The sequence below is a fragment of the Salmo salar genome, chromosome ssa04 (assembly GCF_905237065.1).
Source record: "Salmo salar chromosome ssa04, Ssal_v3.1, whole genome shotgun sequence".
NCBI classification, from domain to species: Eukaryota; Metazoa; Chordata; class Actinopteri; order Salmoniformes; family Salmonidae; genus Salmo; species Salmo salar.
In genome coordinates this window covers 37,577,837-37,593,138 of record NC_059445.1, presented here as the reverse complement: position 1 = coordinate 37,593,138, position 15,302 = coordinate 37,577,837, and the positions used below count along the sequence as shown (strand labels likewise).

General features: G+C 44.0%; 1 protein-coding gene across 1 annotated transcript; it reads left to right on the top strand.

The window, feature by feature from the left end:
- Nucleotides 1–6,594: 6,594 nt before the first annotated feature.
- LOC106602932 (vascular endothelial growth factor C) lies at nucleotides 6,595–14,924 on the top strand. The gene is made up of 7 exons (XM_014195953.2): nucleotides 6,595–7,165; nucleotides 10,106–10,319; nucleotides 11,776–11,966; nucleotides 12,163–12,293; nucleotides 13,105–13,208; nucleotides 13,422–13,758; nucleotides 14,567–14,924. The coding sequence occupies exons 1-7, from the start codon at nucleotides 7,070–7,072 to the stop codon at nucleotides 14,679–14,681; spliced, it is 1,188 nt and encodes a 395-aa protein (XP_014051428.1). The 5' UTR covers nucleotides 6,595–7,069; the 3' UTR covers nucleotides 14,682–14,924.
- Nucleotides 14,925–15,302: the final 378 nt, after the last annotated feature.

Below are 15,302 nucleotides of genomic sequence, written 5' to 3'. Positions count from 1 at the left end.
TTCTCTGGTCTGATGAAACCAAGATTGAACTCAAAGGTCTGAATGCCAAGCGTCACATCTAGAGGAAACCTGGCACCATCCCTACGGTGAAGCATGGTGGTGGCAGCATCATGCTGTGGGGATGTTTTTCAGCGACAAGGACTGGGAGACTAGTCAGGATTGAGGGAAAGATGAACGGAGCAAAGTACAGAGATCCTTGATGCAAACCAGCTCCAGAGTGCTCAGGACCTCAGACTGGGGGCAAAGGTTCACCTTCCAACAGGACCACGACCCTAAGCACACAGCCAAGATTTTTTATTTGAAATAAATTTGCAAATTTGCAAATTAAAATGCAAATCAATTTATAACATTTCTGACATGCGTTTTTCTGGATATTTTTGTTGTTATTCTGTCTCTCACTGTTCAAATAAACCTACCATTAAAATTATAGACTGATCCTTTCTTTGTCAGTGGGCAAACGTACAAAATCAGCAGGGGATCTAATACCTTTTTCCCCCACTGTAAGTGGCCTAGCCCAAACCATGAAAAACAGCCCCAGACCATTATTCCTCCAAACTTTACAGTTGGTACTATGCATTCGGGCAGGTAGCGCAATAAGAAGAAGAACGTTGCCAGCCAGTATGGCAATCGAACATTTAGAATGAACGAATGTCCATAGATACAGCACAAAAAGACTTAACGACTTGGTCTGGCAACTGAACCGATAGAATGAATGACCAGCCGGCTTGGGTAGCAACCCTAGATTTGTGTCAGGGCTATATCTCGTGGAAGTATGAAATGGTATGAATAAATTAATCAAAACACGTTTCAATAATTTCAATCATTATTTGAAAATGTTGGTAACCCCTTGTATAAAATTGATAATTCCCTCAGAGCCGGTGTTTGGAGTGTTTGTCGGCCCTCGACTTCGTGCCAATATATCCTACAAACACCGGCTCCTCGGGCATTATCACTTAAATACACTGCTCAAAAAATAAAGGGAACACTAAAATGACACATCCCAGATGAATAACACATTCATCTGAATGAATGAAATAATCCTATTAAATACTTTTTTCTTTACATAGTTGAATGTGCTGACTACAAAATCACACAAAAATAATCAATGGAAATCCAATTTATCAACCCATGGAGGTCTGGACTTGGAGTCACACTCAAAATTAAAGTGGAAAACCACACTACAGGCTGATCCAACTTTGATGTAATGTCCTTAAAACAAGTCAAAATGAGGCTCAGTAGTGTGTGTGGCCTCCACGTGCCTGTATGACCTCCCTACAACACCTGGGCATGCTCCTGATGAGGTGGCGGATGGTCTCCTGAGGGATCTCCTCCCAGACCTGGACTAAAGCATCCGCCAACTCCTGGACAGTCTGTGGCGTTGGCGTTGGATGGATGGAGCGAGACATGATGTCCCAGATGTGCTCAATTGGATTCAGGTCTGGGGAACGGGCGGGCCAGTCCATAGCATCAATGCCTTCCTCTTGCAGGAACTGCTGACACACTCCAGCCACATGAGGTCTAGCATTGTCTTGCATTAGGAGGAACCCAGGGCCAACCGCACCAGCATATGGTCTCACAAGGGGTCTGAGGATCTCATCTCGGTACCTAATGGCAGTCAGGCTACCTTTGGCGAGCACATGGAGGGCTATGCGGCCCCCCAAAGAAATGCCACCCCACACCATGACTGACCCACCGCCAAACCGGTCATGCTGGAGGATGTTGCAGGCAGCAGAACGTTCTCCACGGCGTCTCCAGACTCTGTCACGTCTGTCACATGTGCTCAGTGTGAACCTGCTTTCATCTGTGAAGAGCACAGGGCGCCAGTGGCGAATTTGCCAATCTTGGTGTTCTCTGGCAAATGCCAAACGTCCTGCACGGTGTTGGGCTGTAAGCACAACCCCCACCTGTGGACGTCGGGCCCTCATACCACCTTCATGGAGTCTGTTTCTGACCATTTGAGCAGACACATGCACATGTGTGGCCTGCTGGAGGTCATTTTGCAGGGCTCTGGCAGTGCTTCTTCTGCTCCTCCTTGCACAAAGGCGGAGGTAGCGGTCCTGCTGCTGGGTTGTTGCCCTCCTACGGCCTCCTCCACGTCTCCTGATGTTCTGGCCTGTCTCCTGGTAGCGCCTCCATGCTCTGGACACTACGCTGACAGACACAGAAAACCTTCTTGCCACAGCTCGCATTGATGTGCCATCCTGGATGAGCTGCACTACCTGAGCCACTTGTGTGGGTTGTAGACTCCGTCTCATGCTACCACTAGAGTGAAAGCACCGCCAGCATTCAAAAGTGACCAAAACATCAGCCAGGAAGCATAGGAACTGAGAAGTGGTCTGTGGTCACCACCTGCAGAACCACTCCTTTATTGGGGGTGTCTTGCTAATTGCCTATAATTTCCACCTGTTGTCTATTCCATTTGCACAACAGCATGTGAAATTTATTGTCAATCAGTGTTGCTTCCTAAGTGGACAGTTTGATTTCACAGAAGTGTGATTGACTTGGAGTTACATTGTATTGTTTAAGTGTTCCCTTTATTTTTTTGAGCAGTGTATATACTGAGTGTACAAAACTTTAAAGACACCTGCTCTTTCCAGGTGACCAGGGGAATCCAGGTGAATCCAGGTGAAAGTTATGATCCCTTATTAAATACACTTGTTAAATCCACTTTAAATCAGTGTAGATTAAGATTTTTACCTTGAGACATGGATTGTGTATGTGTTCCATTCAGAGAGTGAATGGGCAAGACGATAGCTTTAAGTGCCTTGAACAGGGTATGGTAGTAGGTGCCAGGTGCACCGGTTTGTGTCAAGAACTGCAACACTGCTGGGTTTTTCATGCTCAACAGTTTCCTGTGCGTCTCAAGAATACTTCACCACCCAAAGGACATCCAACCAACTTGACACAACTGTGGGAAACATTGGGGTGTTATGCTATGAATTTCATTGACTCCACATATCCAGTCATGGTAAAGGGTATATTTTCCCATGCATATAACTTGTCTTGAGGAAGTCGAGTGTGTATACACATACCCAAAATGTGCATATTAGCTTTTATTTTTACTATCAGGAAGTGCTGAATTTTGCCCAAATTTCTTGAAAACAAAGAGTCCAGACATTGCAAAAACGGTCAAGTTACTTCTGCTGTGAAACTATTTTGCAATTCTGGAAGATGACACCCTCCCTTCATAACCACAAAAACTAACCATGAAAATAAGAATTCAGAAGAGGGGTTGGATATAAAAAGGGTAAGGCTGAGTGATGACAATCCACAGATTAATAACTGTAATTTATGCTGATCTTTCATGGACAGTTGCCCTACTTATCTCATTAACCTGTATGTGACTGTTTGTGACACTAGGGGGTACCATTGCACACAATTTATTAACAGAGTTCTAAGAAACTAGCCACTCAGCTACATCTCAGATTGTTCCTCACCAACATCCTCTCACTGTGTGGCCACATCACGTACTTTCTATAGCCCATTCTATTACGTCATTATGAGCCAGACAGCTTGGCAGAGCACTTGGAGTATGGCTCACTGAGAGTAACTTCAGACTAACCCGAGACCAACTTTTCCTTCTAATAAAACCCCTCAGAGATACAATAGGTATGAAAACGATGTCCACTGTCAGATAACAAAGAATTCTCCCTACTGTGCTCAGAGCAAAGGACATTGCTGTATTAACCTTTCGAGCCCTTTCCCAAACTTTCATGAAAGCTTGGCATTTTACGAGATGTCTGAGGGCTATATTTGTCTTCCGACAAAATGTTTGAGAGGCCTTCTATATTTAAAGGAATTACAAAACAAAGCCAAATAAAGGCTTTGCTTTCAGAGTTGCCATCTGAAAAGTTCTGAAACCTCCATCTCTAATGGGTACATACAGTAACATAGATCTGTCTTGGTTCTATGATAATGGTGTTTGGGTTCATGTTTTCCTGTGAAACCATTGAGGGCCCCAGGCCATGGCCCACAGTGCATGTGGGAGAAAGACAACATTCCATCGTGTTTCCTGCCATTAATCCAGAGCAGGTTCCTGGGAACCTTCCTGTCACTCACATTGCAGAGATTTACTGGGTCTGAGGCTAGATCTGAAAAGCTCCCACCTTGTTCTCGTGTCTCACCTGCAGCCTTTGTCTGTAACGTTACACACTGGGATGACACTCAATTATCTTTGTCTTCTTCTATTTGGCATTTTAAAACTCATTTTCCGCCATCTGTTGCCCATCAACCCTTTGTTGTGATTAGATCACATCTGCTAAGAGAATCTACAGAGATCTATTGCATCTAACAGCGTGTCGTTTATAAATCATGTACACCAAAATGGATACGTGCACATTTAACATGCCAATCCAACCCCAAAACGCAGCGTAGATTTTATTAGCTACTTTACGGTTATTGTCAACCAATCCAGCCATATTGTAATCCCCTTTCCTTCACAACTTAGTCTTTGCCTCATTGTAGAGTTCACGTTTGTGAGTTGCGTTAGGTACGAGCTCCAACATGTCCCCAATAGTAAGGGATCTACCGCACACAGATATCTCAGATATGCACTGGCAAGACCTGCTACTGTGCACTACAAAAGCCTTGATCGCCTCCAGCACTAAAGGCACTAGCAAGATTTGTACTCATATAATTTGACATTTAAAAAGGGTATGTGGAGAGAAGAGAGTTGTGGCTGAGAGAGGAGCTGTTCATCACTACTGTGTCATGCAGAATATTGTCTTGTCTACAAACTGGAGCAATCTTTGGTAGTCCCAATGAAGAGCTGTTGAGCTTACAGCATACGATGGCCAGCTGCTGGCTTTCACACTGCAACACCACTCGTCTTCCATCTACTTTGTCTGTTACTCCAACTTAGAGACCATTCATATACAGAACACTTGTGCTCCGGATATACAGTATGTTATGTGAGTGTGTCTCAGTTTGAAAACAACCAGCTGCTGCCCCCCCCCAAAAAAAAACTACAGTATGTCTCTATCATCCAAGAGAAAACAATGGGGGAAACAGAGCAGTTGTTGGGAGGAAATGAGTGTTTTGGCTGTGGGAGAATTGAATTAGCCAGATATTGTCGATGGGGAGATGTTCATTAGGAGCAGGGTAAACATGGCCCTACTTGAGAGGATTGAGCCCATTACGTGTAATGACTGTGGCTGGCCAGAGCCGAGCCATACTCGCTGCCTGGCTGGCTGTCCCCACGCCAGCAGCATGATGACGACAGATGTATAGCAGTTGTACACTAGGTGGACTCAAACAACCGCACTCAACAAGTAAGATGTGAGTGCTTTGCAGATATTGATTAAAGGCCATTGCATCAATACACTCTTCGGAAATACACTCTTCTAGAACCTAAAAGGGTTCTTTGGCTGTCCCCATAGGAGAACCCTTTGAAGAACCCTTATTGGTTCCAGGTAGAACCCTTTCCACAGAGGGTTCTACATGGAACCCAAAAGGGTTCTACCTGGAACAAAAAAGGATTCTCCTGTCGGGACAGCCGAAATACCCTTTTGGAACACTTTTGGAACCTTTTTTCTAAGACTGTACCAAGGAATCAGGGAAGTCAACTTCTTAGCAGAGCCAAATTCAATGACTCAAAATGTGTAAATCATTTCATACAGCATAGTAACTCATAAACAGCCCTATCTGTACAACTAAAATAATAACAAATGTTCATTTAGCAGATGCTTTTATCCAAAGCAATTTACAATAAATGCATGTGTACATTTTTACATATGGGTGGTCCCAGGAATCAAACCCACTACCCCGGCTTTACAAGAGCTATTCTCTACCAACTTACCTACAAATGACCACAACTCCTTCTGCTGCTCAATCATCCATGAAAATAAACATTGTTGTACAGTTGGACTGACGATTCACTCACTAGATCACCATGCCAGCATTGACACCCATGCCAGGGATTTACAAAGACAGGCATGACATATCTAAAGTTTACTGTAGACTGTTAGCGATGGGGAGGTCGAGGAGGACAGTAGACAATCATACAGCACATAGCCGTAGGGAGATCATGCAGTTTAGTAGGTTCTGTTTTGATAGCATTGAATCATAGAATGAGAGCTTCTGCTTCTCCCGTCTGTACAGAACAGTACAGTAGACCACCCTGAAAAGCAGGAGGCCAGGTGCTATGGTGATAAGAGATGAGGCCAAGTCAGATACGAACACCTTTCTGGAGAAGCACATTGCCTCAGCACGTTATAGGGAAATATACAGAGCGAGCATTTGAAAATAAGAGATTATACTGTGGAGATGGAAAATATAGCACCTTAAAAAGTGTGCTCACCAAGCTCAGAGACAACAGTACTCACTGGTACACAGGCGCGCACACACACACACACACACACACACACACACACACACACACACACACACACACACACACACACACACACACACACACACACACACACACACACACACACACACACACACACACACACACACACACACACACACACACACACACACACACACACACACTAACTCCCAGTCTGGAGAGGCGGTGGCAGCTCCTCCCAAAACAGAGAGAGAGAGAGAGAGAGAGAGAGAGAGAGAGAGAGAAAGGAGGGCACTCTGCCGAGGGAGCCTGCCTGCTGTCACATGTGTCTGCTCTCACTTCCTCTGTACTCGGGCTTCACAGGAGACAGACACAACCCTACACTCTCTCACCCCATCTGGACCTGCAGGACCCCTATGGAATCTGGCCTCACAATCTCTACACCTCTTTTCTGATTATGATCATCTACAAGGATCTGATTCCAAATACAAAGCCTTCAGAGGGAAACTCAAGGGAGTAGCGATGGAAATACTTGGAATGAAACAATGAAAGTTGTCTCACATGCTGTATGAAGTGAAAGAAAATACTTCCTGGAGGAAAATGCTGTGTTTGAAAGGCACTCTACGGGGCTCATCTTATCTCAAGGTCAGTTCCTGGCTAAGGAACGAGGAGATCCTTGTGCTCTGTGGGATAAGAGTTCAACTGTGGGGCATTAGCTGATCCTTCATCATCTCCCCCTCGTCCTCCTCCTGCTCCCCCTTTCATCATCGACACACTATGTGGATATTATCTTTAGTCATTTGGATTCTCAATGTCACCAATCTCACTCATGGATATGACTATGATGAGTACCCAGGTGAGGAGGACACAACGGTGAGTAACTAACTAACAACACGCTGCTGCTTTTGGATGATGTGTCGTATTGTTCGGCACAGATAAGAATTGACCAGATGATGCTTTTTCGGACGAAACCATTATGCTCCGAACTCTGATTTCAGTACCGAAATAAATAGGCATGTGAAGGTAATAGACTACTGTTATTGACTAAATCAGTTTGTTGACTAAATGAGGTGTCTCAATAGTTCAACAACAACAAAAAGAGACAGGCGGTTTCCTTGTTACTCGTCAGTGCTTTCACTACAGCGGGTGTGTCTTTATTTGGCAATAAAACATCCTCCTCTGCTTGTGGCTACATTGTGCATCATTAAAGGTGAATGACTTAGTCATGTTGTGCCTGTCTACTTCCACTATTGAGGCGGGTAGTAGGCCATACCTTCAGACAGACGTCTGCCTTTGAAAAGGTTGAATGGAGAGAGGGACTGTCAATTTGAACAATAGGAGACGAGTGAGGTTGAATAGCAAAAGTGACTATGGATGGTTACAATTGAGTTGGCTACGTTGTTTAAATTGTGAGGTAAACTGACAATGGGTTGCGTGTGATGAGAAACACTCACCCTGAGCACTATGAGCGATCGTGTGGGAGGTATACACCGTTTATCTATTGGTCAGCCATGACCTCATGTTGCCAAGGGGATGACCTCATGTTGTGTGATCTGAGCAGGAGCTTACTGTCAGCCACAAGGGGTGACATTTGCAAGTCCAGTGGAACCGAAATCTCACAAGTGGCTTACATAAAAGTCCACATTCAAAATGTGTATACTAAACAACATTAGAAGCAGCTACAGTGCCTTCAGAAAGTATTCATGCCCCTTGACTTATTGCATATTTTGTTGTGTTACAGCCTGAATTCAAAAAGTATTAAATATATATTTTTTCTCACCCATCTACACACAGTACCCCATAATGACTAAGTGAAAACATGTTTTTAGAATTTTTTGCAAATGTATTGAAAATGAAATACAGAATTATCTAATTTACATAAGCATTCACACCCCTGAGTCAATACTTTGTAGAAAGCACATTTGACAGCATTTACAGAGCTTTAAGAGCTTTCACACCTGGATTGTGCATTTGCCCTTTATTCTTTGCCCATTATTGTTTAAAAAAATCTTCAAGCTCTGTCAAATTGGTTGTTCATCATTGCTGGACAACCATTTTCAGGTCTTGCCATAGATTTTCAAGTAGATTTAAGTCAAAACTGTAACTCGGCCAACATTCACTGACTTCTTGGTAAGCAACTCCAGTGTAGATGTGGCCTTGTGTTCTAGGTTATTGTCCTACTGAAAGGTGAATTCATCTCCCTGTGTCTGGTGGAAAGCAGACTAAACCAGGTTTCCTCTAGGATTTTGCCTGTGCTTAGCTCCATTCCATTAAGTCCTTAATGATTACAAGCATACCCATAACATGATGCAGCCACCACTATGCTTGAAAATGGAGAGCGGTACTCAGTAATGTGTTGTATTGAATTTGCCCCAAACATAACACTTTGTATTCAGGACAAAAAAGTTAATTGCTTTGCAACATTATTTGCATCATTACTTTAATGCCTTGTTGCAAACAGGATGCATGTTTTTTGAATATTTTTATTCTGTACAGGCTTCCTTCTTTTCACTTTTCACTAGGTTAGTATTGATGAGTAACTACAATGTTGTTGATTCATCCTCAATTTTTTCCTATCACTGCCATTCAACCCTGTAACTGTTTTAAAGTCACCATTGGTCTCATGGTGAAATCTCTGAGCAGTTTTCTTCCTCTCCGGAAACTGAGTTAGGAAGGACGCCTCTATCTTTGTAGTGACTGGGCGTATTGATACATTATCCAAAGTGTAATTAGTAACTTCACCATGCTCAAAGGCATTTTCAATGTCTGCTTTTTATTTTTACCCATCTACCAATAGTTGCCCTTCTTTGCAAGGCACTGGAAAACCTCCCTGGTCTTTGTGGTTAAATCTGTGCTTGAAATTCACTGCTTGACTGAGGGACAGATAATTGTATGTGAGGTAGTCATTCAAAAATCATGTTAAACACTGTTATTGCACACAGAGACCGTGCAACTTATTATGTGACTTGTTAAGCACATTTTTACTCCTGGACTTATTTAGGCTTGCCATAACAAAAGGATTGAATACTTATTGACTCAAGACATTTCAGCATTTTATTTTGTTTTATTTCACTTGTAAAAAAAATAATTAAAAAAATACTTTATTCCACTTTGACGTTATGGGGTATTGTGTGAAGGCCAGTGACAATTCAGGCTGTAACAACAACAACATGTGGGAAAAAGACATGGGGTGTGAATACTTTCTGAAGGACCTTTAAAGTATATTTTAATATGTCTGATAGTGAACTCAAGGCTTTCATCTGAACATGGAGACCTTTGATTGTAACAGACATAATAACCTTGTTCCTTATCTCTAGGAAAGAACTTGGCTGATCTCAATGGAAAAAATATGATCTTGCATTGCTTTGTTTTCCCTGGGCTCAGACAGACACAGTGCTCCATACCCGGCTCAGTTTCCATTGCATCCCTGACAGAAGTGACAGTCTAGCATTACCAACCTGGGAAAAAAATAACAGCATTTGTTTCCATAAGAGATAATGACAAGGTAGCACCCAGACTGCTTGGTGGGTGTTGATCTCTGAGGCAGACAGTGATAATGTTGCAGTGATGCCCTTAGGGTTCTTACTGTAGTAGTGACAGACTACAACTTAGTTACAGACAGTTCTGACTTATCAAATGGTCTTTATTACAAACATGTTTTTTTTTTCTATATGTTGAGATACCCATCTGTGTCATTTGATATATTATTTTCTACATAATATATTGCAGTGGATGATCAACATAAACTGAATTTTGGTAGATCAAAGTAACACATTTTAAGTTCTCATTGTTCATATTTCCGTTCCTCATCAGGCCCCACTGGTTGGCGAAGGCCTTAGTGGTTTGGACACAGTGTCCAATGTGGACGAGCTGGTGGAGCTGCTGTACCCAGAGTATAGTCTCGTGCAGCACTGCCTACGTAGGAAAGCCCTGCACACCTCCCCTCCTCTCCATGCTGAAGACGATATCTGGGCCTGGGGCAAGCCCAGGGAGCTGGCACTGGTCAAGTCTGACAGCACCATTGAAGGTAAGGCTCTTCAGTTGAATGGCCCTAATAACAGCAAACACCCATTGAGAGAGAATGTTGTCTTCCTATCTCACAAGGGGGAACTGTTAGCGTGATAGTCCATTTCTCTTCCCCCTCAAACCCACAGATGGGAGCAGTACAGCTGTGTGTCGTTGTTAAAAGGAGAGAGAAAAGCCTGTGCTTCTTTTCCTAACAGTTAAAGAGGCCCCTCACTCTTCCCTCCCCACTCATCAGAGACTGTGTGTTCTCTCTCTGTGCTCTAGTTTAAACTAGCTGTCTGCTTCCTGATCACAGGAGCTCATCACAGAAGATATAGGCCCTACTGGAGAGCTGATAAAGGCTAAGGGGACCCTCATAACCTAAAGGACAATGATAGGAGGTGGCCTGGCCTCAGTTCACCCATTTACACAACAGACCTCCAGATGCTACTGAGAGAAAGTTGTAAAAAGGGCACATTACAAAACTGTTGATCTTGCTCCATTGCCTTTCATTGACCAACCCCAACCTCTATGAAATGATGCCAGAAACAATTCAAAGAAAGGACGTCAGATCCACAGACTAAAGTCAAGCAAACAGTCAGATCCAGTGACTAAAGGTCTTATGAAGGAAACAGTCATGCTGGAGAATCGACCAGTGCCAGAAAGTAGGACATCAGATTGAATTAGAAGACATTAAACAATGATACTTTACAAGAGACATCCCAAGATGAAAGAGCTGGCACAGTAACACAGCAAACACAGTCAAAGCCACCTATTGTGTCCTTCCATCAGACAACATAACAGACGTGTATTGGACAGACGCCAAGTTGTCTAAAAAGTTAATATCATTAGGGGTTAGCTTTTCTCCTTCCCCGCTCTTTGAGTATTTGCAGTCTGTTGTCCTTATACTCTGTCACCGAGACAAATTGCACATTATTATGGTGATCATCCGACAACAGAAATTGCACTAAAAAGGAAATGATTTGTTGAATTCAACCTTTTAAAAATGGACATTAATCTTATATTTCCTACTCAATGTGGCTTAGTGGGTGGCAGTGTGGTTCTGTGGTTAAGTTATTGGGATGGGCTTTCAAAAAGGAAATTGCCTATTACAAATCAAATTGTAGGTGGGGACGCTGTCAATGATGTTGCAACCAATTAGCGCAGCAATATAGCCTAATAATGCAGCTACATTATTACCTGGGTGGCTTAAGATGGCCAATAACAGAATGTTCCTGACGATTCTATTCCACATTAGTCAGGATATTCTCTAGAACTTGGCGGTCCTGTGTGGCTCAGTCGGTAGAGCACGGTGCTTGCAACACCATGGGTTCGTTTCCCGCTGGGACCACCCATACGTAAAACGTATGCACGCTTAACTGTAAGTCGCTTTGGATAAAAGCGTCTGCTAAATGGCATATTGTATTATATTATCCCTGATAACCTGTCTCTGTCAATGTCACTCCACTCATCCCCAGTCATTCTGGAGGAGATCCAGCGTACCATGTGTACTCCTCGGGAGGTATGTCTGGAGGTGTCTAAGGAGTACCCGGAGAGCACCAGTCACTTCTACGTGCCTCGCTGTGTGTCTGTGCACCGCTGTGGGGGCTGCTGTCCCCAGGAGGGTCTGTACTGCACCAACACCAGCCACATCTACATCAACAAGACGGTGAGCAGCGGAGGACAAACTAGATATCATTTGACATTTTAAAATGACGCTACTGTACAGGGTAACACTTTACATCAAGTCGCTCTTATACCCGCGTTGTACCAATGTCACAACTTTAGTAAGAGCATTGTATTCAATAGACGCCGAATCCGAATGTTAGTCATTGACACCGTGTTGTTTCCCCCTGTGGCCTCAGCTGGTGGAGTTGTCTCACCGTGACCGCTCTATGGTGATGGTGGCGTTCGTCAACCACACGTCCTGTGAGTGTCTGTCCAAGAGGCCCCTGCACTCCGTCATCAGGAGGGCCGCTGCAGCTCACCTCACCGTGTGAGTGAGTAGTGAGGACTAGTCAACTTTAAGACGTAACCTCTGCCGATCAAGACACAACGTGTACACACACACCCACATGTCACTATTATTAAAGGCCCAGTGCAGTCAAAACACTTGGGTTTTTCCTGTGTTTTATATAGACGGGTTGGCTGACGTCACAAAAATGATGCGTGCGCATTGATGGGGCCGGAAACCGCGCCAACAACTGTAACCACTCCCAGAAAGTTATTTTTGTTTATTTTTTTTACAATTTTAATTGAAAACAATCATAGTAAGGTACTTAATTGTTACCCAGAAATGATTTGATATTGAGATAAAAATGACTGCATTGGACCTTTAAGGAATACAGTATTTGGTTCATGTTAAACAATATCGTCCAATTTTAATGCAATGTAATAATATAACTGACTGACAAAGCCAAGGATACTAAACCATTCCATCTAATCCTATTTTATGTGGACCAGCATCTGACGATGCAAGTGAATGAGCTAGACCATCAGCTATTCCGTCACAAGTGCTTTGCGTGTGCATTTGCTTTTGAACTGAGGCCATGGAGAAGAGGCCATGTTTCCCCCTGCTCTCTCCTCGTCTTTCTGTGTCCAGCCTAACTGCTCCAGACGGCTGTGTGTAGGCTGTCTGCCAGACCAAGGCCAGCAGGGAGGAGGGCCAGGGGATTCAGTTCCCTCTCACAGACCGCCCATGGTGTCCAGCCCATTCACAGGAATGCTTTGTGAGAGTAGCGGTCCCCCTAAGCCAAGACCTCTGATCTGATACTGACTGGCCTGTGTGTCCCTCCTTCCCTCTCCAGGTGTTCCCCGCCAGATGTTCCCTGCAGTACAGGACTGGTCTGGGACCCCACCAGCTGCCTGTGTGTTCCCATGGACACAAGCTCCTTCTCAGAGAGAGAGCTAGGTAAGTTAAACTAGCCCGTACCCATACAACCCCAGTACAGTCGTTTCCGTTTGCCAACACCGAGAGATACTGTAGCTCATAGGTCAGAGAGTTGGTCAATTCGAATGATTTAATGCCTCACCGCATTGAAGTGAAATGTACTAAACCACATGTCTGTCTAGAGGTCAAGAAGTGACACTAACTAGCATCTCTCCTCTCCACCATCTGTTGCAGAGCCCCTGGAGTCAGCCTTGCTGGAGCTGTGTGGCCCCAACAAAGTCGTGGATGAGGACAGCTGTGAGTGTGTGTGTCAGAACGGTCTGACGGAGGCCAGCTGTGGGCCAGGCTGGCGTCTAGACCAAGAGTCCTGTGAGTGTCTCTGTGAGGACCAGCCCGGCCCATGGACCTGCCCACCCAACCAACGCTGGGACCCAGATCTGTGTGGCTGTGTGTGCCGGGCAGAGTGCCCCCGTAGTCAGCCTCTCAACCCAGAGACGTGCCTGTGCCAGTGCAGGGAGAGTCCTCACACCTGCCTGCTGCAGGGCAAGAGGTTCAACGCACACAACTGCAGGTAAAAAAAAAACATTTGACTCTAAACACAGATAGTACAACAGAAGAGGGTGAAAGTTCAAACACTTCACATTTCATTAGGCCGAATGACACGGGTGGACATCCCCTTTGCCATTTCTAGAAAACTATGAAGTACTATTCCCAGAACTATGATGCGGTCAAAGTAATAATACACGTATGACCTTAGTGTGACAACTTGGGAACACATAGTATAAAGCTTTAACTGCTAAAACTACAGGTTATTTTAATTTGGCAAGAGCAACACACAACCTGTTCCACTTAAAGAGACAGAGAGGAACTAAGTAGACGAAACTCAAACGTAAGGTGAAGTCTGAATCCAGAGACTGTATCGGTATCATCAGCAATGTGTATTTCAAGTGGAATCTGTTCAAACGTAATGATGGTTATACAAATATTATTTCATACTTCCGGATAATGACAAGACATTAATGTGAAGAACTACTCGAGCTTGAGAATTCATATCCTGTTTACGTCCCTTTACAATGAATCTGGATAAGCGAGGCAAGGCACCTGCCACATTTCTTTGGAATGGAGAAACCAGATTTACCAGAAAGCACAGAATTCCCCTCTCTTGCAAGAGATAAAACATTATTATTTTTAATGTTCTATCCAAACAGAGGAAAGAGTTAGAGCATGTTTTATCAATGAGACAATGGGGATTGGTCCGAGATCACACACACAAATAACTTACACACGCAGGGTCATGCAAGTGGGTCACAGTTGAGTTGAAGCTACAGTACATTGCGTAAAACCAACTGTTCTGTCGGTTTCTCTTCCCCTCCACCAAGCTGTTACCGGCTGCCCTGCAGAAAGCCACACAAGAACTGTCCAACTGGCTTCTACTACAGCCACTACGTCTGCCAGTGCATACCCAACCACATGAGGTCAGAGGAGTGGAACTGACAAAGCTGGTGTCACTAGCACTGGTGCCAAACTGCAATGTACTGTAACTGTATGGTGAAATAGAGCAGAAATGAAGGCTGACCTGTCCACAACCATTGTCCACATGGGCCGGAATAGAGAGGAACGTGTGGCAGAGAGGAGACTGACCAAATGGTATTCTATACTCAACAATAATATAAACACAACATGTAAACTGTTGGTCCCATGTTTCATGAGCTGAAATAAAGGATCCCAGAAATTTGACATTTGCACAAAAAGCTTATTTTTCTCCCCCCCCCAAAAAAAACACATTTGTTTACATCCCTCTTAGTGAGCATTTCTCCTTTGCCAGGATAATCCACCCACCTGACAGGTGTCGCATATCAAGAAGCAGATTAAACAGCATGATCATTACACAGGTGCACCTTGTGCTGGGGACAATAAAAGGCCACTCTACAATGTGCCGTTTTGCCACACAACACAGCGCCACAGATGTCTCAAGTTTTTAAGGAGTGTGCAATTGGCATGCTGACTGCAGGAATGTCCACCAGAGTTGTTGCCAGATAATTTAATGTTAATTTCTCTACCATAAGCCATCTCCAACGTCGTTTTAGAGAATTTTGCAGTACGTCCAACCGGCTT

What these genes read in the sequence shown, in the direction of transcription:
- LOC106602932 (XM_014195953.2), top strand. Translation starts at nt 7,070, where the DNA reads ATGTGGATATTATCTTTAGTCATTTGGATTCTCAATGTCACCAATCTC. An exon ending in GTCTGACAGCACCATTGAAG is followed by an intron (nt 10,320 to 11,775) that starts GTAAGGCTCTTC and finishes ACTCATCCCCAG; the next exon opens with TCATTCTGGAGGAGATCCAG. An exon ending in CTTCTCAGAGAGAGAGCTAG is followed by an intron (nt 13,209 to 13,421) that starts GTAAGTTAAACT and finishes CATCTGTTGCAG; the next exon opens with AGCCCCTGGAGTCAGCCTTG.